This window comes from Erinaceus europaeus, chromosome 10 (genome assembly GCF_950295315.1).
Source record: "Erinaceus europaeus chromosome 10, mEriEur2.1, whole genome shotgun sequence".
Classification (NCBI taxonomy): domain Eukaryota; kingdom Metazoa; phylum Chordata; class Mammalia; order Eulipotyphla; family Erinaceidae; genus Erinaceus; species Erinaceus europaeus.
In genome coordinates, this window is record NC_080171.1 from 103537671 (window position 1) to 103559739 (window position 22069).

General features: G+C 50.3%; 1 protein-coding gene across 1 annotated transcript in view; it reads left to right on the forward strand.

Moving 5' to 3' along the window:
* Positions 1-22069, forward strand: part of LAMC3 (laminin subunit gamma 3) — a 72123-nt gene that overhangs the window by 21631 nt on the left and 28423 nt on the right. Inside the window, exons 4-11 of the mRNA XM_007530323.3 lie at positions 5751-5917; positions 8876-9064; positions 9145-9262; positions 10241-10339; positions 13287-13423; positions 17579-17689; positions 20389-20581; positions 21104-21222. Of these exons, the coding sequence (XP_007530385.2) occupies positions 5751-5917; positions 8876-9064; positions 9145-9262; positions 10241-10339; positions 13287-13423; positions 17579-17689; positions 20389-20581; positions 21104-21222 (1133 nt within the window). The remainder of the gene's footprint in view (positions 1-5750; positions 5918-8875; positions 9065-9144; positions 9263-10240; positions 10340-13286; positions 13424-17578; positions 17690-20388; positions 20582-21103; positions 21223-22069) is intronic.

Below are 22069 nucleotides of genomic sequence, written 5' to 3' on the forward strand. Positions count from 1 at the left end.
TGGAGCTTTTTCTTTCAAGAAGCAGGACCACCCAGAAGGTGAACACCTTGCCTTTCTCTCCCCTTCACCACAGGTCTGGGATGTGTCTCTTCCCACATGGGTGCCTCTTACTAGGTGCACAAGTAGGGGTGGGGTGGGGAGAGTGGCACAGGTGATGTCTTCAGCATGAGGGCTTCTCAGGAGCCTGGGAAGGAAAGGGGAAGACAGATGTGCCTTGGGCATCTCCCCCAGGATTGGGGGGGGGGGTAGCAATCAAGCCAGCCTTTGACATCAGGGAAATCGCAGAGTGGTCACAAAACTGACTTTCCTGCCTGAGGTGGGAAGGTGCCAGGTTCAGTCCCCAGCAGCACCATAAATCAGAGAAGAGCGGTGCTCTGGCCAAGGTGGTGGGGGGCATGGGGGAGGGGCATGGGGGAGGGGCTGGAGGAGGAGATGGGGGAAGGAGGTAGAAGAGGAGGAAGGGGCTGGAGGAGAAAGGGGGCTAGGAGGAGGAGAAGGAGAAAGAATGCAACATGCAGCATATCAGTCTTTGATAAATGTGTCAGCTCACCCCAGAATAACAGGGGCCTATTCTGCAGATGGGGACCCAGCTGAGGCTGGAGCAGGTGAGAGGCCAGCACAATGAAGGGCCAGCATAGGTGCCATCTAGGGCTGAGGGGGCCAGGAAGAGGTTCTGTGAATAGTAGGTGTGGGTTCAGTCAGCTCAGAGATGTTTTAAAAGGTGGTCAGGGCCGTAGATCCACTTGATTTATTCTTGTCCTCAAATGACTGTTGAAGAAAATGTCTGGGGTAGTGACAGTCACACTTTTGAAAACAAGTACAAGCTATTTGGGACAGATAACCCCTATTATGAGGGAAAATCAGGGGTGGTGGCCTGTAGGGTAAGAAGCAAGGGGTTTTCATAATTCTGGGAAGACCCAGCTGTCTGTACTCAGAGTGCCTGTTCCCTCTAGAAAAGGCTGTGTGTGTGTGTGTGTGTGTGTGTGTATGTGTGTCTAGGGAGGGTGCCTGGAGAACCCTCCTGCTCCCCCTTCATGCTCCCCCACACTAATGAGGTCACACCACCAGGAGGAGGGGCTCTCCAACATGGCTGAACCAGCGCCTGCTGCAAGGTGATTATGGGCCAGAAAACATCTGGCCCCATCTGCCGGAGCCAGGCCACCCTCAGGCCGGCTGCTGACTGCAGGGCATGTAGCCCTGCAGGCCACTTCCCTCTTTGGGCTGCAGAGGGCTCTGTGGGCACAGGACATGCTTGTGTTCCCTTGTCCCTAGATGGTTGACTACTACTGCCTCCTGACAGGAAGACTGGGGTATTACATCTTACCTGGGGCCCCGAGGAGTCCTGGTTAGTGATGCCCTATGCCCTCCCCAATCCAGAGACAGTTCCTTAGGCTCTGGCCATGGGCAGATGTCCAGCTGCTGATGATGAGTGTGGAACACAGCTGGCAGGAAGCTGCCACATGGCCATAGAGACATGTCCATGCATGGTGTCAGAGCCCTAGCTCTGCACTCGGTGTCCAACCCTTCATGGCTCAAGCCTCAGTTTCCTCATCTGTGACATGGAGATAATCACCATCCCTGCAGAGATCTGACTCCAGCAAGGAACCATGGCAGAGGAGGGTTTGAAGAGCTGGGCCACTGCCCATGGGGGAGGGGGGAGGCGAGAACTCTGCTATCAGACTCTCTCAACAAAATGTTAACTTCTGGGTAGGTGAAATACCTCACTTGAATAGTGTTTCACTTTGCCATGTGTGTGACCCAGGTTTGAACCCGGGCCTGATAGAAGCTTCCGTGCTGTGATCTTTCTCTCCCCCCCCACCCTCCTGCTTCTCTCTCTATGTTAAAAAAAAAAGTGCTAATTTCCCCCTTGATGTGGACAGGTTTCACTTTATTTTATCTTATTATTTTTGGCTCCAGGGTTATCTCTGGGGCTTGGTGCCGGCACTATGAACCCACTGCTCCTGTGGCCATTTTTTTCCCATTTTATTGAATAGGACAGAGAGAAATTGAGAGAAAGGAGGAGAGATAGAGAGGGAGAGAGAACAATAAACCCGCTTCACCGTCTGTGAAACAAACTCCCTACAGGTGGGGAGCTGGGGGCTCGAATTGGGATCCTTTGAGAGTCCTTGTACCCTTAACTGGGTGCGCCACCGCCCGGCTGGGCCTGACAGGTTTCACTTTTTAACTCAAGGTCTTCAATAGTTGCATTTAAGTATAGTATGACATTATGTGGTGGTGGGGTGCACATTGCAACAACACAGGCATGCAACTCAGTGAGCAGGACAAGGGCTGGATGGGTAAGATCCACTGAAGATGGGCTGGAAAAACACACAAGCTGGAAGACAGAAGTGGGGGAGCAGACGGCTCCTTTTTCCTTTTCAGTGTCTGTTCTCAGGATGGGGGAGCCCTTCTCCTGAGGGAGGGTCCTAGTCCTTGCTGACCCTACCAGTGCAGGGCCCATAAGGCATCTCAAATCTGACCCAAAACAATGCCTGAACTGAGACTGTATTTCAGAGGTGTGTCATCAGGACTGCCTGCCGATTGTAATCCACACAGCCTCTCACACAGCCAGGTCTTTATCTGTTCTCTTCTTTCATGCTTTTTAATGTGTTGGTTGATTGATTGGTTGTTTTTACCAGAGCACTGCTCAGCTCTGGTTTATGGTGGTTGGAAGATTGAACCTCAGAATCTCATGCATGTAAGACTAGTTTGCATAACCATTATGCTGTCTCCCCTGCCACTCTCCTTTCCTACTTTTTTTTTTTTTGCCTCCAGGCTTACCACTGGGGCTCAGTGCCTGGACTATGAATCCACTGCTCCTGAAGGCTATTTTTCCCATTTTTATTGCCCTTGTTGTTGTTATTGCTGTTATTATTGCTGCCATTGTTGTTGGATAAGACAGAGAGAAATCGAGAGGGGAGGGGAAGACAGAGAGGGGGAGAAAAAGATAGACACCTGCAGACCTGTCACCACTTACAAAGCGACTCCCCTGCAGGTGGGGAGCCGGGGCTCAAACCGGGATCCTTGAACCGGTCCTTGAGCTTCGTGCCATGTGTGCTTAACCCACTGCGCCACTGCCCGGCCTATCCTTTCATACTTCTAAAAAATATTTATTTGTTACAGAGAGAGAGAGAGAGAGCGAGAGAGAGAGAGAGAGAGAGAGAGCCAGAGCGTTACTCTGGCACATGCAATACCAGAGATCAAACTCAGGACTTAATGCTTGAAAGTCCAGCTCCTTATTCATGGTGCCACCTCCTGAGCTGTACCTTTCACACGTCTGTCTCTTTTTCTTTTCTTTTTTTTCTGTAATATTTATTCATTTATTCCCTTTTGTTGCCCTTGTTGTTTTATTGTTGCAGTTATTGTTGTTGCTGCTGTCATTGTTGTTGGATAGGATAGAGAAAAATGGAGAGAGGAGGGGAAGACAGAGGTGAAGAGAAAGATAGACACTTGCAGACCTGCGTCACTGCTGTGAAGAGACTCACCTGCAGGTGGGAAGCGGGGGGCGGGGGGGCTCGGTCCTTGTGCTTTGCGCCATGTGTGCTTGACCTGCTGCGCTACCGCCCTCCTCCCCACACGTGTTTCTTTTTTAAATTTTTTAAAAATATTTATTTATTCCCTTTTGTTGCCCTTGTTATTTTATTGTTGTAGTTATTACTGTCATCATTGTTGGATAGGACAGAGAGAAATGGAGAGAGGAGGGGAAGACAGAGGGAGAGAGAAAGACACTTGCAGACCTGCTTTTCCGCCTTTGAATGACTCCCCTGCAGGTGAGGATCCTGGGGCTGGGACCTGGATCTTTATGCCGGTCCTTGCGCTTTGCACCATGTGCAGTTAACCCGCTGCGCTACCGCCTGACTTCCCATGGCTGTTTCTATTCACCAACTGAGTTGTGCCTCAGTGGACCCAACTTTTTCATGAGCTGGGCCATTATGATGTCAGATGTAATGATGGGGTGTTCTCTGTGGGGGTCCATACAATACCAGCACATATAAGGAGCACCCCCGAGTCAGGCTGCCCTTTGCCCCTGCCTGAGTGCCCCTCCCATCCACTGGGTGGGTAATGAGTTGGGGGCTGCTGTGTCCTATGTAGTGAGAAGTCCTTTTTTCACTCCTGAGGACAGCTTGAGGTACCTGCCTCAGCAGCCCCCACATCCTACCCATCTCCAGCCTCTAGAGCCAAGGAAGCCCAGCCCTTCCCCACCCAGGAGACAGATAGCTTCTTCCTGGCTTCTACTTGATGCCTGAAGGGGCTCCTTAGAGAGAAGCTGTCTCACTTATTTTATTTATATGGTTATTTATTTATTATTTGTTTTGCCTCCCAGGAGCTATTTTTTTTTTGTATTTTCCCTTTTATAAAGACAAAATTTGCGGGGAGGGGCATGGAAAGGGAGAGAGAAAGAAGACACCACTTCATCATTTAGGAAGTTTCCCCCTACAGGTGGGGACTGGGGGCTTGAACCCAGGTCCTTGCACATGGTAACATGCACACTCAACCAAGTGCTCCGTTGCCTGGCCTCTGTTTGTTTGTTTTATATTTATTTTACTGCTAAGGCTTTTCAGGGTTTCACACGAGAAAGGTGGAAGGGGTGGAGTGGAATGGCCCAAGTACTGGCACAGTGGATAGAGTGATAGACTTGCAAGTGTGGGGTCCTGAGTTTGATCTCCAGCATCACTTGTGCCAGAGTGTTGTTTCTCTCTCTCCCTCTTTCCATCTCTCTCTCTCTCTCCTCTCTCATTAGTAAATAAGTAATTTGAAAAAGAAAAGAAGGGGGCCGGGTGGTGGTACACCCAGATAAGCTATACCTATCATCATGCGCAAGGACCCAGGTTCAAGCCCCCTTTCACCACCTGTAGGGGAACGCTTCATGAACGGTGAGGCAGGCCTGCAGGTGTCTATATTTCTCTCCCTTTCTCTATCTCCTCTCCCCTCTCAGTTTCTCTCAATCCTGTTAAATAAAATAGAAAGAAAAAATATGGAATAAGTGGCTGTCGGGAATGGTAGATTCATAGTGTGAGCACCGAGCCCCAGCGATAACCCTGGTGGCAAAAAAATAAAATAAAATAAAATGAAAGAAATAGAAAGGGTGGGAGTTGGGCTGTAGCGCAGCGGTTAAGCACAGGTGGCGCAAAGCACAAGGACCGGCATAAGGATCCCGGTTCGAACCCCGGCTCCCCGCCTGCAGGGGAGTCGCTTCACAGGCAGTGAAGCAGGTCTGCAGGTGTCTGTCTTTCTCTCCTCCTCTCTGTCTTCCCCTCCTCTCTCCATTTCTCTCTGTCCTATCCAACAACGACTACAACAATAATAACTACAACAATAAAACAACAAGGGCAACAAAAGGGAATAAATAAATAAAATAAATATTTAAAAAAAAAAGAAAAGAAATAGAAAGAGTGGCAGAGGGAGCAGCAAGAGAGAAGAGACACCACAGCACTGCTCCACCACTCATGAAGCTTCTCCTTTTGCATAGTGCTCCCATGTGGTGACTGGTGCTCGAACCCGGATCCTCCAGCAGGCAAAGTGTGTGCTTTCTGTGACAGCCTTCCTGGTGCTTAGGTGACATCTCAGTGCCTTGACGTGGCACCTGTTTTAGAGGTTGCTAGCAAGTGGCAGAGACGAAAGGGTTCTGTATGCACACAGGACTCAGAGAAACCTGTCACCCAGTGCTGTCACCACACATGGTGGGTGTGTAGTAAGACTCCCAGCTGAGATACAGAATTACCATCTCCTGGCTCCCATGCTTTCCACAGGTGCAAGTGCAATGGCCATGCCAGCGAGTGTGGCCCTGATGGGGCAGGTCGGCTAGTCTGCCGGTGCCAGCACAACACCACAGGCCCAGACTGCGAGCGCTGCCTGCCTTTCTTCCAGGACCGCCCCTGGGCCCGAGGCACTGCGGAGAGCGCCAACGAGTGTCTGTGTGAGTGGGGCCAGGCTGGAACTTCTGGGGGGCAGCCCCTCCATCCACTGCAGGGGAGGAGGAGCTGGAAGGGGGCATTTGATCTTCTATCCTCCCCCCACTTGCAGCTCCCCCAGACAGAGTTCACCCCTACAGACATGGCCATGGTGGGTGGGCTAGAGAGCCCCCCCCAACTTGTTGCTTTGTTTGAGCTGCTCCAACCGTAGCTGCTAATCAAACCCAGGCAGTCCTGAGTCCTGAGGGTGCAGACCTGCCCACCCAGCCTCTCCCACAACCCCACAGGGGCAGCCTTTTGATGTCTGCCCCCCTGTGATGTGGCTTTGACTACATAACCTCAGAGACACACTGGAGAGGGGGGTCTATGGTGCCTCCTCTGTGCAATGGTAGAGTGAGGGGGCACCAACTCCCAGCCTGGGAGGGCATCCCTGTCCCAGCATCCTGCTGCCTCAGGCACCCATAGCTTGCTTCTGGATGGGCTCTGCTACCTCCAGCCAGAGGAGAACATTGGGGTGCAGGCCCCTCTGCTGCCTCAGCCTCCCCAGCTGCTATCTTCGTGAGGCTGGGCTGCTTGCAGCTAGAGCTGGGGTAGGGCAAGAGCAACATGCAACATGTCCCATGGGACAAGATATTGTCTGCAGAGCTGTGCCAGGCCGCTGGGTTCCAATGAGTCCCTGAGGGTCTGACTGGTCTGTCTCTGCCAGAAAGTCCTCCCAGATTAGGCAGCTCTGATGACAGACTTGCCCATTTTGAACCTGGGCTCTCATCATGGTGGAGACACAGAAGGCCAGACTGCTTGTCCTGCCATGTCCTCGACCCTATGGGTACATCTCTGTCTTTTGTCTGGCCCAAAAGCTGGGACTTCATGCCCCAGTCCTCAGTCAAGGCAGCACCAGAGTTTTGAACTCAGCCTCATTCCTTACTCCATCTAATTACATCACTGCCCTGCTGACACCATGGGGGTCACCCCACCCTTCCTCTGAGTGCCTGGAGCTCCCTTTCCCTGCAGTCCCAGCCTCCAGGCCACTCTCCCTGCTATTCAGGATGATTACGCAATACAGGTGCAGGGGCCAGGTGCTGAGGTACCTGCTTGAACACACATTTATAATGTGCAAGGACCTGGGTTCAAGTCCCCAACCCCCAACTGTAGGGGGTAAGCTTCACAAACCATGAAGCAACACTGCAGGTGTATCTCTCTCCCCCTTTGCTTCCCCATCCCCTCTTGATTTCTCTGTCTTTATCTGATAAATAAATCATTTTTTAAAAAAGATTTTATTTATTTATTTATTAATGAGAAAAATAGGAGGAGAGAAAGAAAGAACCAGACATCACTCTGGTACATGTGCTGCCGGGGATTGAACTTGGGACCTCATGCTTGAGAATCCAGTGCTTTATCCATTGCGCCACCTTCCGGACCACAGATAAATCATTTTTAAAACACAGATGCAATTATATCTGCCCCTGAATAATACCCCAAGTGATGTCCACAGAGCAAGTGTTGCTGCCTGGTCTCCCTCAAGCTCACCTGACTTCACAGCTGCCCTGTCACCTCCATCCTCTTAAACTGTATTCTGTCCCCACTATATCCCTGCCCAGTCCATGCCCACTGCTGACTGTGCCAGTTTACCCCCTAGGCCTGCACCTCCTGCTAGGGCACCACTGTTCATCCTGCACCTGCCCAGTTCCTCCCTGCTCAGCGTCCAGATTCCCTTCAGCATTTACTACCTCCCAGGAGGTAGACCCAGCACCCTGAACAGCTATACCCCACCCCTTTGGGTGCCAGAGTCCCCTGCTTCCGGAAGACTGTGTGTATGAAACTGGTTGCCGCTATTTACTGATTCATGGGCTCACTGAGGGAGTCGACCAGAGCTAGTCCTCAATGCTCTTTTCTTCTGAAACTGGGCTCTCACATGTGTGTGATTCCACCACTGCTGGCAAGCCTTCCCTTCAGAGAGGTTAGATATCACAGCACCACACGTGTCTGTAGTGCCGTTGCACCTCTCGTATGGTGCCTGGCTTCGAACCTGGACATCACACCTACCAAGGCACACAGCCTACCTGGTGAGCTATCTCTGCAGCCCCATTATTTTAAAAAAATGAGTGAAGAGTGCCTGTGTTTTCTACATAGCCGGGTGATTTCATGGTCACTGGGGACCACAAGTGTAAATGTTCAAAGGGCCCATCCAAACTGCTGGTGTGAGCCATGCTGCCATTCTAGGAACTGTACCTCTTGGCTCCTATGTACCCCTGTATTTGGGTGTACTTACTAGTAATGCCCCTTGGCTCTTTTTATCACTGGGGGAAATAATTCACAGGACACTTGTTGACACCTGGGTACAGTCTCTTGTCTCCCCTGACAAGTGTATGCATACCACTCCCACCACCAAATCCCCCGTCACCACCATGCCCGGGCTGCCCAACACCATAGTCCAGACTCCTTTGCTCTGTTGTGAGACACTCCACCCAGTCCAGTCTTCACTCGGTGTCTCCTTTTCTTTTCTTGCTTCTTAAGTACCTATAAGTGAGATCAACTCCTGGCTCTTTTCCTATTCAATATTTTATCTATTTATTGGATAGACAGAAATCAATGGAGGAGGGAGGGAGAGAGAGCGAGAGAGAAAGAGACTTGCATCACTGCTTCATTTCTCATGATACCTTCCCTCTGCAGGTAGGGACTGAAATTTTGAGCCCAGGTCCTCCTTGCCCATTGTAACACATGCACTCAACCAAGTGTGCTACTGTCTGACCCCCACCTCTTGGTTCTGAATAGTGTCCTGTTTAAGAAGATCAATTAATAGGTCTCTGCAGCCTCCTTGGTCACGCTGTGCCAGAACTCCATCCTTGATCTTCCTTGAGTGGCTTGTGCATCTAGCACAGGGAGGCTGATGGCAGAGACCCACCCCCCTCCTACCCTAATGTCAGGGCTGCTCACACCCTCACTCCCCTGCCTCCTGCCCACAGCCTGCAACTGCAGTGGACACTCCTCTGAGTGCAGGTTTGACCGGGAGCTCTTTAGAAGCACGGGCCATGGTGGGCACTGCCTCCACTGCCGTGACCACACGGCTGGGCCACACTGTGAGTACTGCCAGGAGAATTTCTATCGCTGGGACCAGCGTACTCTATGCCAACCCTGTGACTGCCACCCGGCAGGTGAGTGAACCCTGCTTGCTCTAGCCCCAGTCCCCTCCTAGCCCGCCCAGGCCCTGGGCCCCACTGCCTTTTGCCCCCAGGCTCCCTGCACCTGCAGTGTGATGACTCAGGCACTTGCACCTGCAAGCCCACTGTGACGGGCTGGAAGTGTGACCGCTGCCAGCCTGGGTTCCACTCGCTCAGTGAGGGGGGGTGCAGGTGAGTGTGGCCGGGCGTGGGAAAGCAGAAGGACTGTTCAGCTGGTGCATAGTGGTGGATTGAACCAAGTGACCAGGAGCAGGCTGGTGGCATATTAGCTGTCCCTCCCTCCCTCCATTTCTTTCTCTCCTCAGCATTTTCTTTTTTTATTGCCAGAGCTTGAATGTAGAGCCACACACATAAGCTCTGCCCCGAACAACCTCCGCAGCTCACATTTTTACTGTATTTTTTGAGAACAGATGGAGACAGGGAGGTCTCCCCTGCCCCCCCCCCCCATCCCTCTATCTGAAAGCACAGCTCCTCCCTCCATCAAGTTCCACCAGCCCCTGTCTGTCCTTGGAGCTGCTGGGCATCAAACTCATGTATGCAAGGCAGGCTCCTAACCATTGAGCCACTTCCCCACCCCAGCCCCTACTCAGCAGTGGGGTGTGTGCTGAATCTCAGGTCCTTCACATAACACTCGGTGGTCCCAGGCACAGAACTCACCATTAGGTGGAGACCTCATGCTTCCCCAAGATCTCTCTGGTCTCAGGCCCTCGTAGGTACCATTCCTCCTACCCCAGAGACTTTATCTCTCCCCACCCTCCGCCTGGCCCCAGCCTGTGTCACCAGCAGCTCCCCATCTTTAGCTATCAGCCAAGGTAGCGCTCCCCCAGGCATCTCTCCTCCTGCCTGGCTCCCTGTCCTAGCTGTAGGTGCCACAACCGCTCCCCAGCATGCACCAAAGTCCCCTGTCACTGGACTCTAAGCTCTTCAGGGGCCAGAATCCAACCATGCCAGATGGGGTGGGTGGTGGGTAGTAGGTAGAGGGGTGAGTAGGAAAATGGAGCAGTATTCAAGGAAGTGGGTGGGTTGCTTCCTTGACAAGGTGGCATCTGTTCAGGCTCTGGAGTCAGAAATGGGGAGTGGTGGCCTCATTCCTTTAAGGATGTACTTACTGAACCTTGAACCTGTCCCCCACTGTCCCCTCTTTGGCAGACCCTGCAGCTGCAACCCCGCTGGCAGCTCTGGCACCTGTGACTCCCACAGTGGGCACTGTCCCTGCAAGGAGAATGTGGAAGGCAGCCTGTGTGACAGGTGGGTGCACCCGTGCCGTGGTCAGCCTGCTCGGGACTCCGGTTCTCTGGCCCTAAGTGTGAGATGCCTGTCACCACACAGGCTGCGGGCTCTGCTCCTGTAGGGCCACAAGGGGTCTGCTCTGGTTCAAGAAGAGGCCTAATAATCTTGACTGTCACCTTTACTAGCTCCAAGCTGCCTTTGCCTTGTTCACTTCTGGCTTTTGGGTCCTGGAGTGGGAGGTAGAGTCCCTGCTGCATCTTCTTCTCCTGAGACCCCAGAAGTGAAGGCGTTCTGGCCTGTTCTCCCATAGTTCTACCTCCCATCTTGAGCAGATCCCCTCCACCCCACAGCCTCACTCTGCCCATCTGTGAAATGGGAGGAGAGTGGTGAGGTGTGTTCACAGTGCTGGCTGGGCATAGTGTTACCTTAGGACTCAGGTTCCTGTACCCAGACCCAAATGCACAACAACCCCCCCCCCAACAAATCCAGGGATCTGTGTTGGGAAAATGCCATACACAGAGACTCGTTAGAGAAGCAGCCAGTTCTAGAGCTGAGGCAGGGACACTGCAAGGTGAGCCATCCTAGCAGGCCAGGAAAGTGCTGAAAATCCAAAGCAAACCTCTCACAGGATAGGGCCATGACAAAACGGAGCCAGCCTGAAAGAGCTCCTTCAGAATTTAAGAGAGACGGAGAGTGAGAGATAGAGAGGATGGAGCAATTCAAACAGCAAAACAAGTAGCGATCAGATCGGATTATAACCCAGAGAGCAAAGTCAACATCCACAAGTCCACGTGGATATAAATAGATGAGTGAATAAATAAATGCAGAAGAACCAAGGGACGTATCTTCCATGTAGAATTCTAAGTAACCAATGGAGCAAGAGTGAAGGAAGAGTCACGTGGGTGAGGATCTCACAGTGGCTGTGGCTGTGGGGCCAGAGCATGGGTAGTCCTGGAGTTAGTTGGCAGACTGATAAAGAGAAGCAATTTATCTGCAGAGCCCCCAAATAACTCCCTCAAATTATTTGACTTACTGCAATGTTTCCGACAGATTTTCTCAACTCCCTGATAACAAGCCCATCCACTGACTGCTGCCTGGGTGTAACAACTGAAATCTTGCAGCTAAAATGTACCCGGTAGGCAGCCTGCTAGTCAAGACTGGAGGTTCACATTACCTGATCTGAGGAAGGCAGATGCCTATGGGGAGCTCACACAGAAATGTATGCAATAGACTTCTATGCCTGAGCCTCTGAGGTCCCAGGTTCAATCCCTGGCACTACCATAAACTAGAGCTGAGCACTGCCCTGGTAAAGAAGAGAGAGAAAGAAATGGAGGGGGGAAAGGAAGAAAGGAAAGATGCAACAAAGGAAGAGGAGTCCAACTGGTAGCACACTCAGTAGAGTGCACATATTAGCATGCAGAAGGTCTCAGGTTCAATCCCAGTAACCACCTGCAAGGAAGAAACTTCCCATCTATCTATCTATCTATCTATCTATCTATCTATCTATCTCCCTGACCCTCTCAACTTCTCCCTGTCTCTAACCAGCAAGAAAGGGAGGGAAATGATAGATTCATTGTGTAGACACCAAGCCCCAGCAATAGTCCTGGTGGCAATAAAAAAAGAAAGAAAAGAAGAAAGAGAGAGGAAGAAAGGAAAGGGGGAAAAAGAAAGAAGTCCCAGTCTAATCATGAGAAGACATCAGACAATCCTGACCTGAGTGCAATTCTACAAGATGCCTGACTGGTCCAGGTCAGGAAGAGCAGGGGAGCCTGAGAAGCGACTAGAGGTTAAAAGGAGCTCAGTGCAGCCCTGCATTCTGGCAGGAGCCTGGAGCAGGAAACAGACATTAGTGGAAAAGGAGAAAGGCCTTAACAAAGGCTACTGTTTAGTAAATAACCTTCATGAGGGAAATTTTAGGGGCTGTGTGGTGGTGCACCTAGTTAAGTGCCCATATTACTATGCACTAGGAACCGGGTTCAACCCCTCATCCCTACCTGCAGAGGGGAAAGCTTCACAAGTGTGAAGCAGGGCTGCAGGTGTCTCTCTGTCTCTTTCTTCTTCCCTCTCAATTTCTCTCTGTTCTGTCAAATAAAATAAAGGTTTTTTTGGTTTTTTTTTTTTTTTAATCACTTCCATTTCTTTTTATTGTTGTCATGGGACTTCACTACTCCAGGCCATCTTTTTCAGATAGAGAGAACAGGCTGGGGGAAATAGTACAGTTATTGAGACTCTGAGGTTCCGGGATCAATCCCCAGCACCACCATAAGCCAGAGCTGAGCGGTGCTCTGGTCTCTCTTTCTCTCAATCTCTCATATAACTAGATAGATAGATAGATAGATAGATAGACAGACAGACAGATAGATCTTTAAATTTTTAAAGAGGGGCTAGGTGGTGCTGTACCCGGTTGAGCACACACATTACAATGCAGGACCCAGGCTCAAGCCCTCTTTCCCCACTTGTAGGGGAAAAGATTTGCGAGTGGTGAAGCAGTGCTGTAAGTGTCTTTCTGTCTCTCTCTCTCTTTATCATCCCTTTCCCTCTCAATTTCTGGCTGTCTCTATCAAATAAATAAATAAAGATAACTTTAATTTTTTAATTTTAAAAGGGAGAGGGAGAGAAGAGACACCACAGCACTGGCTCTCCCCCCTGGTAGTATAGTACACCCATGTAGTGTACCAGGGGCTCAGATCTGGTTCGCGCTCATAGCAAGGCAAGTGAATTATCTCAGTGGCCCCCAGAGTTAAGTTCTTGGTGTTGATAACTGTTGCCTGGCGGCATCAGATGTTAATGTTAGAGGAAGGGGTTGAGCTCACACAAGCTCTCTACACTCTTTCTGAACAGTTCTGGACATCAGAAAATAACAAACCTTTCCCTAGTGATTCTGGATTTGCATTTGTCCTGCTGGGCCCCCTGGCCCTCACTGACTTATCTGGCCCCCTGTGGACCTGTCCTGCCTCCCTCCCAGATGCCGGCCAGGCACGTTCAACCTACAGCCTCACAATCTGGTGGGCTGCAGCAGCTGTTTCTGCTATGGTCACTCACGGGCATGTGCAACAGCTTCCAGGTTCCGGGTTCACCACATCCACTCTGGTTTCCAGCTGGGTAAGAACATGCCCCTCCCTGCCACCTCCTTCCTGCTCTGTGGAGACACTGTACAGAACAGGCTGGGGGAGCCTAGGACCCACTAGGACAGCTATGCTGTCAGCATCCCACCCACTACCTACCATGCCTTTGTCCCTGGTCCCTTTGTCCTTCCCTCCAGCATTCATTATACTCAAGGGCAAGGATGGGGCCTGCGTAGTGATGACCCTGGGATTGCAGTCACTGGCAAGGTGGGCCATCCTCGCTGTATCTGAGTGCACAGGGTGCAGGCTCAGGCCCCCGGCTGCTATATATTAAGCACCTGCTGTATACTGGCCCCACACTATGTATTTTGCACACATGGGACTTCATGGTGTCCCTGGCTGGGCAGATGCTCTCATTCCTATTTTAGGCGAGGCTGTTGAGGCCTGGGAAAAGTAGTTCACAGAATTTAGTAGTTCGCACACCTGACATCTTCAGAGTTTTACTCTTAACTGCTGTGTAGGCCTTTCCTTTTGGGGTTCAGGGGCTGCCAGGGTGCCCAGGTTCTCCAGTTCCAAGTGACAAAGGTGCATCTGTGGAGCAGGAAAGAGTGGAACTCTGAATTCTGTGTTAATTACAGCCTGCACGGGCCCTGAAGAGTCCTTCCATTCCCAGAGGGAATGAGATATCATCAGCTGTGGACAGAGCTCAGGCTCTGGCTGTGGAGGGGCCCCAGATTTGAGGGCAGTGCGCCCTCTGCTGGACGCTGCACAGAAGGCAGGAAGGAAAAGAAAACACAAACTGGTGGGAACCTGGCCCCAGAGTGTCAGTGCCATGGATGCTGAGAGCACTGTGGCTTTCTGTTCTCACTGTGAGGCAAGCCACCCAGCAGTGCTCAAACTTTTGGGTCTCTGGATCCCTCTGTAGACTTGAAAATCTCAAACACTTTTGTTTCTGTGGGCTGTTTCTATGAATAATTTCTACACTAGAAATTTGAGCTGAGTACTTTTAAAAACCTTTATCTGTTTATTTATTTTTGCTTCCAGAGCTTCCTGGGGTTTGTGCCTGCATGATTCTTGCACTCCCGCCAGACTTTTGTGTATTGTTCAGTTATTTTTAAATAGAGGGTGAGAGACAGAGAGAAAGAGAAAGAGGAGGAGGAGGAGGAGGAGGAGGCAGAGGAAAGACATCATGGTACTGTTGCACCACTCATGAAGCGTCCCCTTGGTGCTCCCAATGTGGTAGCTGGAGGCTTAGGCCCAGGTCCTTGTCCGTGGTAAAGTGTGCACCCTCCCAGGTGAGCTGTCTCCTTGCCCCAAAGCTGAGTCATTTTAAACATCTACTAATTCATTTAAAAATTACCATAGTTTCCATATCACCTCATAACAAAAAATAACACCCACCTATGGAAAAAATAACTACTGTTATCATCTTCATACAAACAGGGTTATTGCTGGGATTCAGTGCCTGCACAGTGACTCCACCACTCCCAGCAGCCTTTTTTTTTTTTTCCTTTTTCACTCTCTTTTTTCTAGAGACAGAGAGAAATTGAGGGGGGAGAGAGAGAGAGAGACACCTGTAGCACTGATCCACTATCACGAAGCTTCCTCCCCCAATGGTGGGGGATAGAGGTTTGAACTCTGCTCCTCAAGCATGGTGATCTGCGCATTGCACTTGGTATACCACTACTGGGCCCCAATAACTAACTGTATTTTTATAAGACAAAAGTATCATGTGTAGGGGAGTCGGGCAGTAGCATAGCAGGTTAAGCGCACGTGGCACAAAGAGCAAGGACCGACTTAAGGATCCTGGTTCGAGCCCCCGGCTCCCCACCTGCTTGTCACTTCACAAGCGGTGAAGCAGGTCTGCAGGTGTCTATCTTTCTCTCCCTCTCTCTGTCTTCCCCTCCTCTCTCCATTTCTCTTTGTCCTAACAATGGCAACATCACTAACAACAAGAACTACAACAATAAAAAAACAACAAGGGCAACAAAAGGGAAAATAAATAATTTTTTAAAAAGTATCATGTGGATAAAGCACTATTCATTTCACATTTTTTGCACCACTTTCCTGGATTGGGCTTAGAAAACAGTTTTTGGGAACCAGGGGTATAGCACACTGGGATAAGCACACACAGTGTGATGGGCTCATGGATCCCGGTTCAAGCCCCAGATTCCCTACCAGCAGGGGTCGCTTCGCAAGCAGTAAAGCAGGTTTGCAGATGTCTTGTCTTTCTCTTTTCCTCTCTGTCTTCCCCTCCTCTCTCAATTTCTGTCCTATCCAACAACAACAGTGGAAAAAAGATGGCTGCCAGGAGCAGTGGATTCTTAGTGCAGGCACCAAGCCCAGCAGTAACCCTGAAGCTCCCATACTGATCCTGTCATTCAATCTGTTGGTATCTAGTACACATTTCATAGCTTCTGTTGTGACAGAACGAAAAATGCAGTAAGAATAGTAGTGCTAGCAAGAACACTAGACCCTGGAGCCAGGATATGACTTGAGTGCTACAGCACACACTTGACCACATTCGAGGACCCAGATTCAAGCTCCTGGCCACCACATGGGAGCACCACGCAAAAGAGGAGCTCCTTGAACAATGAAGTAGTGCAGTGCTGTGGTGTCTCTCCTCCTCCCTTACCCATTTCCTCCCTCAATCTGAAAAACAAGAAAAGAAAGAGAGAGGCTGACTCTGAAAAGAGTGGTAGAATAAGGGAGTCAGGCGGTAGCGCAGCGAGTTAAGCGCACCTGGCACAAAGTGCTAGAATCGGCATAAGGATCCTGGTTTGAGCCTCCAGCTCCCCACCTGGAGGGGAGTCGCTTCACAGACAGTGAAGCAGGTCTGCAGGTGTCTATCTTTCTCTCCCCCTCTCTGTCTTCCCCTGCTCTCTCCATTTCTCTCTATCCTATCCAACAATGATGACATCAATAACAACAATAATAACCACAACAATGAAACATCAAGGGCAACAAAAGGGAATAAATAAATATTTTTTTAAAAAGAGTGGTAGAATAAGTGGTCTGGGAGGTGGCACAGTGGATAAAGCATTGGACTCTCAAGTAGGAAGTCCTGAGTTCAATCTCCAGCAGCAATGTACCAGAGTAATGTCTGGTTCTCTCTCTCCTCTTATCTTTCTCATTAATAAATAAATAAAATATTTTTTTAAAAAGAGTGGTAAAATAATACATGCACAAAGCCCCAATGAAGTCCTGGTGGCAGGGGGGAGAAAGGAAACTAAAAGGACACAGGACTCCTGGGCCCTTTTTCTTGGGGGCTGTCCCAGAGAATCTGCAACAATTCTGAGAGCAGCTCCACGATCATCCATACGTCATTGCTGCCATTTTGCAGAGGGAGAACTAGTTTCAGAGAGATTAAGTAACTTACTCCAGGTCACACAGCCAGCAGGGGCAGAGCCTGGTCTAGCTCCCCCAAACCCTGCCATCTCTGTTCCCCTTTCCCCATCCCTTCCTCTCCACTCTTGAGGTGCCCAGATGTTGGGCTTCTGCCCCATTCTTAGTTAGCCCTGTAGAGTGCCCCCATGAGGTCATTTGTTCTGTGCCAGAGTGTGCCGGGTGCTCTGAACTGGGAGTGGGAGCCAAAATGCCTGGGCTCCTACCCTAGCTGGGCCACTTTCTGTCCGGGCAGCCTCCCTGACTCCAGTGAGCTAGTGGAACATGAGCCAGCGAGGTTGCAGTGAGGAAGTTCCCCACAGATCTGAAGATAGGTTCAAAGCCGGCATTATGAGAGAAGCCCTGTTGTCCCCATAGGCTCTGCTGGGGGTCTCTGGGCTGTGTCCCCAAGCTCTGCCCTAAAGCCCACTGAAAGGGTAGGGGGAAGACAGAGATTTGACCAAGCCCCCAGACAGGGGGCCGAGCAATCTGGGGCCACCTCCCACCCTGAGCCTCCCACCCTGATTGTGGAATGGGGCTCTGGGCTATGTGACTGTGGGCACAGGGCTTTACCAACAACAGGTTCTTACCACTCTCTAAACACTGTTCCTGCCTGTCTGGGGAGCAGTCTTTCCCATCCAGGCCCCTTATTTCAGGCCGTGATCAATCCACCATCCTTGGGAGCCAGGGAATATAGAAGTGGGAGGGAGGTCACCCTGATGAAGGGTCTTACATGGACATGTATGTGTGTGTGTGTGTGTGTGTGTGTGTGTGTGTGTGTGTGTGTGTGTTTGCGTTTGCTATTCAGGAGCCGAGGGCTGGCAAGCCAGAAGCCTGGGGGGCCCCAAGCACCCTGCACGATGGAGTCCAGGCGGGCTGCCCCTGAGTCGGGAACGTGAGGAGGAGTTCTCAGCACCAGGTACCTGTCAACCTGCGCATCTGGGGAAGTTCAAAAAGATTTCCAATGACGAATGAAATAGCTCAGCCTGTAGAGCTTCAGATTTCTGGGTGTGATTCTCAGCAGAATGTGCACTTTGGTGCCCCCTCCCACTCTGTCTTAAAAATAAATAAGCAAAGCGGGAAGGTGATGGTGCACCCAATTAAGATCACATAGTATTAAGCAAGGACCCGTGCAAGGATCTGAGTTCAAGCCCCTGGCTCCCCACCTACAGGGGCGTCGCTTCACAAGCAGCAAAGCAGATCTGTAGGTGTCCCTCTTTCTCTTTCCCTCTCTATCTCCCTCTCCTCTCTAAATTTATCTCTGTCCTATCCAATAAAATGGGGGTGGGGGAATGGCTGCTATGAGCAGTGGATTTGTAGTGCCGGCACTGAACCCCAGTGATAACCCTGGAGGAAAAAATATATCTAAATAAATTCCATAGAAGTCAATGGCCATAGTGTTCCCAGATTCTCAGCCAGCCTACCAAACAGAAGCACTGCACTCTTGGCAGGGAAACCTGCGCTGTGGGCTTGCTGGGTAAAAGCATCACAGACCCAGCATGGGCACAATGCTGGTTGTAGGTCGTCTCACATACAGGTGCACATGGCGAAAGCAGGGAGGGTTGCATCCTGGTGGTTGATCCCAGGGGTGGGAATAGGGCTGCAGTTGTCTTGTTTGAAGTTCCCTCAAAAAGCACAGGTTGGGGAGTCAGGCGGTAGCGCAGCGGGTTAAACACACATGGAGCAAAGCGCATAAGGACCAGCATAAGGATCCCGGTTCAAGCCCCCAGCTCCCCACCTGCAGGGGAGTCGTTTCACAAGCGGTGAGCAGGTCTGCAGGTGTCTGTCTTTCTCTCCCCCTCTCTGTCTTCCCCTCCTCTCTCCATTTCTCTCTGTCCTAACAATAAAACAACAATGGCAACAAAAGGGAATAAATAAATATTTTAAAAAAGAAAAAAAGACTTAAAGAAAAAGTTCTTGGGCAGAAAGAAGAGACTGTCAGATTGTCAGGAATTTATCCCCAAAGTTGCAGTAGGGCTGGCTGCAGAATGCAGGCCTCCTGCAGCCCTTAAGTGTGGGACCTCACATTTGTAAAGCAGGAAAGACAGGCCAATAAAGGCAATGAAAAACACAAGCTTTTCCCTTTCTTCTGTAGGCTCGCTCAGCGTTTGTCAGGTTGTTTTTCTGTTTGCTATTTGGTGTCATTCTAAGTACAGACACATTAAAAATTTAAAAACAGAAGCATGACTCTTACCATCCCTCATGTTAACAGTCTAAACTGGCACAGTTATTGGAGCAGTTAACTCGGGTGTGGAACCGATAAAACTACACGATTTGTTTGTTGTAGCTTGTAGGTGGTTATGTATTTTGTTTAGACCAAAAACTTGGGTGCGTGAAACAACTCCGTCATTTTTATTTCACATCTTCCTCTTTTTATTTATTTATTTTTTTTCTTTTTGCAGAGCTGGGAGGCTTCGTGCCTGTATGACTTCACAACTCCCGAACTGCTTTATTCTTTTTTAAAATGTATTTATTTTCCCTTTTGTTGCACTTGTTGTTTTTCATTGTTGTTGTGGTTATTGTTGTTGCTATTGACATCGTCGTTGTTGGATAGGACAGAGAGAAATGGAGAGAGGAGGGGAAGACAGAAAGGGGAAGAGAAAGACAGATACCTGCAGACCTGCTTCACCGCCTGAGAAGCGACTCTCCTGCAATTGGGGAGCTGGGGGCTCGAACCGGGATCCTAATTCCAGTTCTTGCACTTTGCGCCATGTGCACTTAACCCACTGCACTACTGCCCAACTCCCCCAAACTGCTTTTTCCTTTCAGATGAGAGGGAAAGGGAGCCACACCACAGCACGAGAGCCTCCCCCTATGTCATGATACTCCCAGGTGGCGCCAGGATGTAAATCTGGCCCATGCACATGCGGAGGAGCCAGCCCGAGCTGGTGAACCACCTCCCGGTACCCCACACACACTTTTTTTGTACCAGAGCACCTCTCAGCTCTGACTAATGGTGTTGCAGGGAATATAGTCTAGGACTTCTCAAAGTACATCTCACATGCTATTGTTGTACTGTCTCCTCATTCCTTATTTCACTGTTTGTTAAAAAGATTTATTTTATATAAGGTAGAGTTGCACATGAAGGAGAGAAAAGTTAGAATATTCCAGGTGCTGGAACATGCGATGCCAGGGGTCAAACCAGGAATCTCAGGCACACAAGTCCTGTGCTCTACCAGTTGTGCTATTTCCCACAGCCACACTTATTTCACTTCTTTTTGGGGGGGAGGGGTGGCTGGAGGAGCTGGTACCTTGAACACATGAGATTTCACCTCTACAGACTTTAGAGAGAGAGGGGAGATAGCACTGCCCTGAAGCTTCTTCCCCCATTGCCAGATCACCTCTCATGTGGTGCTGGGACTTGAACCTAGGTCGTGTGTGTGATAGTGTGTACACAGCAGACAGTGATAACAGTAATCCAGGCGGCCATGTGGGTGGCATTCATCTGAAACTGGGCTGGACACAGGAGGCCTAGGGGCAGCCTTCAGGGAGCCCTGATTTTCTCCTTGCTGTAGTCTTATCCTGGCTGAACATGGAATCACCAAGAAAGTCAATATAGACAGTTACAGGTAAGTTAATTCAATGTGCATTTTGAAAGCCTTCTTCTCTCACCTCCAGAGAAGTTCCTGGGGGACCAGCGGTTCAGCTATGGGCAGCCCCTCACATTGATCTTCCGGGTCCCCCCTGGGGCCACTCTGCCCCGCGTGCAGCTGAGGCTGGAGGGAGCAGGCCTGGCCCTGTCTTTGCAGCAATCTAGTCTGCTGGGACCCCAGGACTCTGGGCGTCCGAGGGACCTGCAGCTCAAGTTCCAGTAAGTGTTCCACTCTGTCCTGAAAGGTGACTCCAGGCTAAAATCGGGGCACTCTCAGATTCTCTGTGATTTGAGAAGCTCCCTACCTCATCCTACCCCCACCCCAACCCCACCCCTGTTTGCAGAAACCTGACCCCATCTCACAGATTCTTTTAATTTTTTTCTTTATTAGGGGGATGAATAGTTGACAGTTGACAGTAAAACACAGTAGTTATCTGTGTAACATTTCTCAGTTTTCCACATAACATTCTAAGCCCCCACCTAGGTCTTCCTCTGCCATCATGTTCCAGGACCTGAATGCCCCTCCCCCAATCCCAGTGTCTTTTACTTTGGTGCAATACACCAACTCCAGTCCAAGTTCTGCTTTGTGTTTTCCCTTCTGTTCTTATTTTGCAACTTCTGTCTATGAGTGGAATCATCCCATATTCATCCTTCTCCTTCTGGCTTATCTCACTTAACATAATTGCTTCAAGCTCCATCAAAGATCACCTCAGGTTCTTATTTGACGCCCTCCCCTGCCAGGCTGCAGGAGACCTCGGAGAACGTGAGCGCCCTGCTGCCCCCCTTCCACTTCCAGCGGCTGCTGGCTAACCTGACTGCTCTGTGTATCCAGGTCACCAGCAGAAGTCCAAGCCCCTCAGGTCAGTCATGAGAGGAAGCCCCATCCCAGGAGCCAGCTGGACCCTTTCATGCATAGCCTTGTTTAGTTCTCATAGAACCTTGTTTAGCACAGGGGAATCCAAAACCAGAGTGGTCAACCCACGAGCCCAAGGTCACGTGGTGCCACAGGTGAGTGCTGAGGACAGTGACAGGGGCTTTTCAGGGCAGGGGCCTGAGGGTGGACCACTCTTAAGGACAGGTACGTGTCATCAGGCAGCCAAAAGCCATTGCACATAATCACTATAGCAGAATCCAAAATTGCCGGTAAGCCAGACCCTCAAGGGGCCTCTGACCTGCTGGTGGCCAAAGGAGGTGGACAGGGATTCCCAGAATGGCTCCCCTGCTGGCTACCAGCAGTACTGCACACAGACCACTCCCAGAGCAGATGTGTTTTCTAAACTTGGGGCGCTGTGGGCATCACACAGCTTGCTTAGGTAATTCTCCCCACCTCTCACTTTTGCTCATGGTGATTAGTCTACTAATCCTCTGACCTGTTCCTGTTCCTTTCTTTTACTAAGAGGCACTTGTTAATGAGAGAGAGGAGCAGAGCACCACTCTGGCACAGGTGAAGCTGGGAATTGAACTTAGAGCATCAGGGTCATAAGTACAACGCTGTAGCCATTGTGCCACCTCCTGAGATCCCCTTTCTTCTCTTTTTTCCAAGCCATTTTTATTTGTGCTTAATAGTTAAAAAATTAAGGAGATGGAGAACGAGGAGCATGGGTAGACAGCATAATCATTATATGCAGAGACTCTCATGCCTGAGGCTCCAAAGTCCCAGGTTTAATCCCCCGCACCACCATAATAGACCAGAGCTGATCAGTGCTC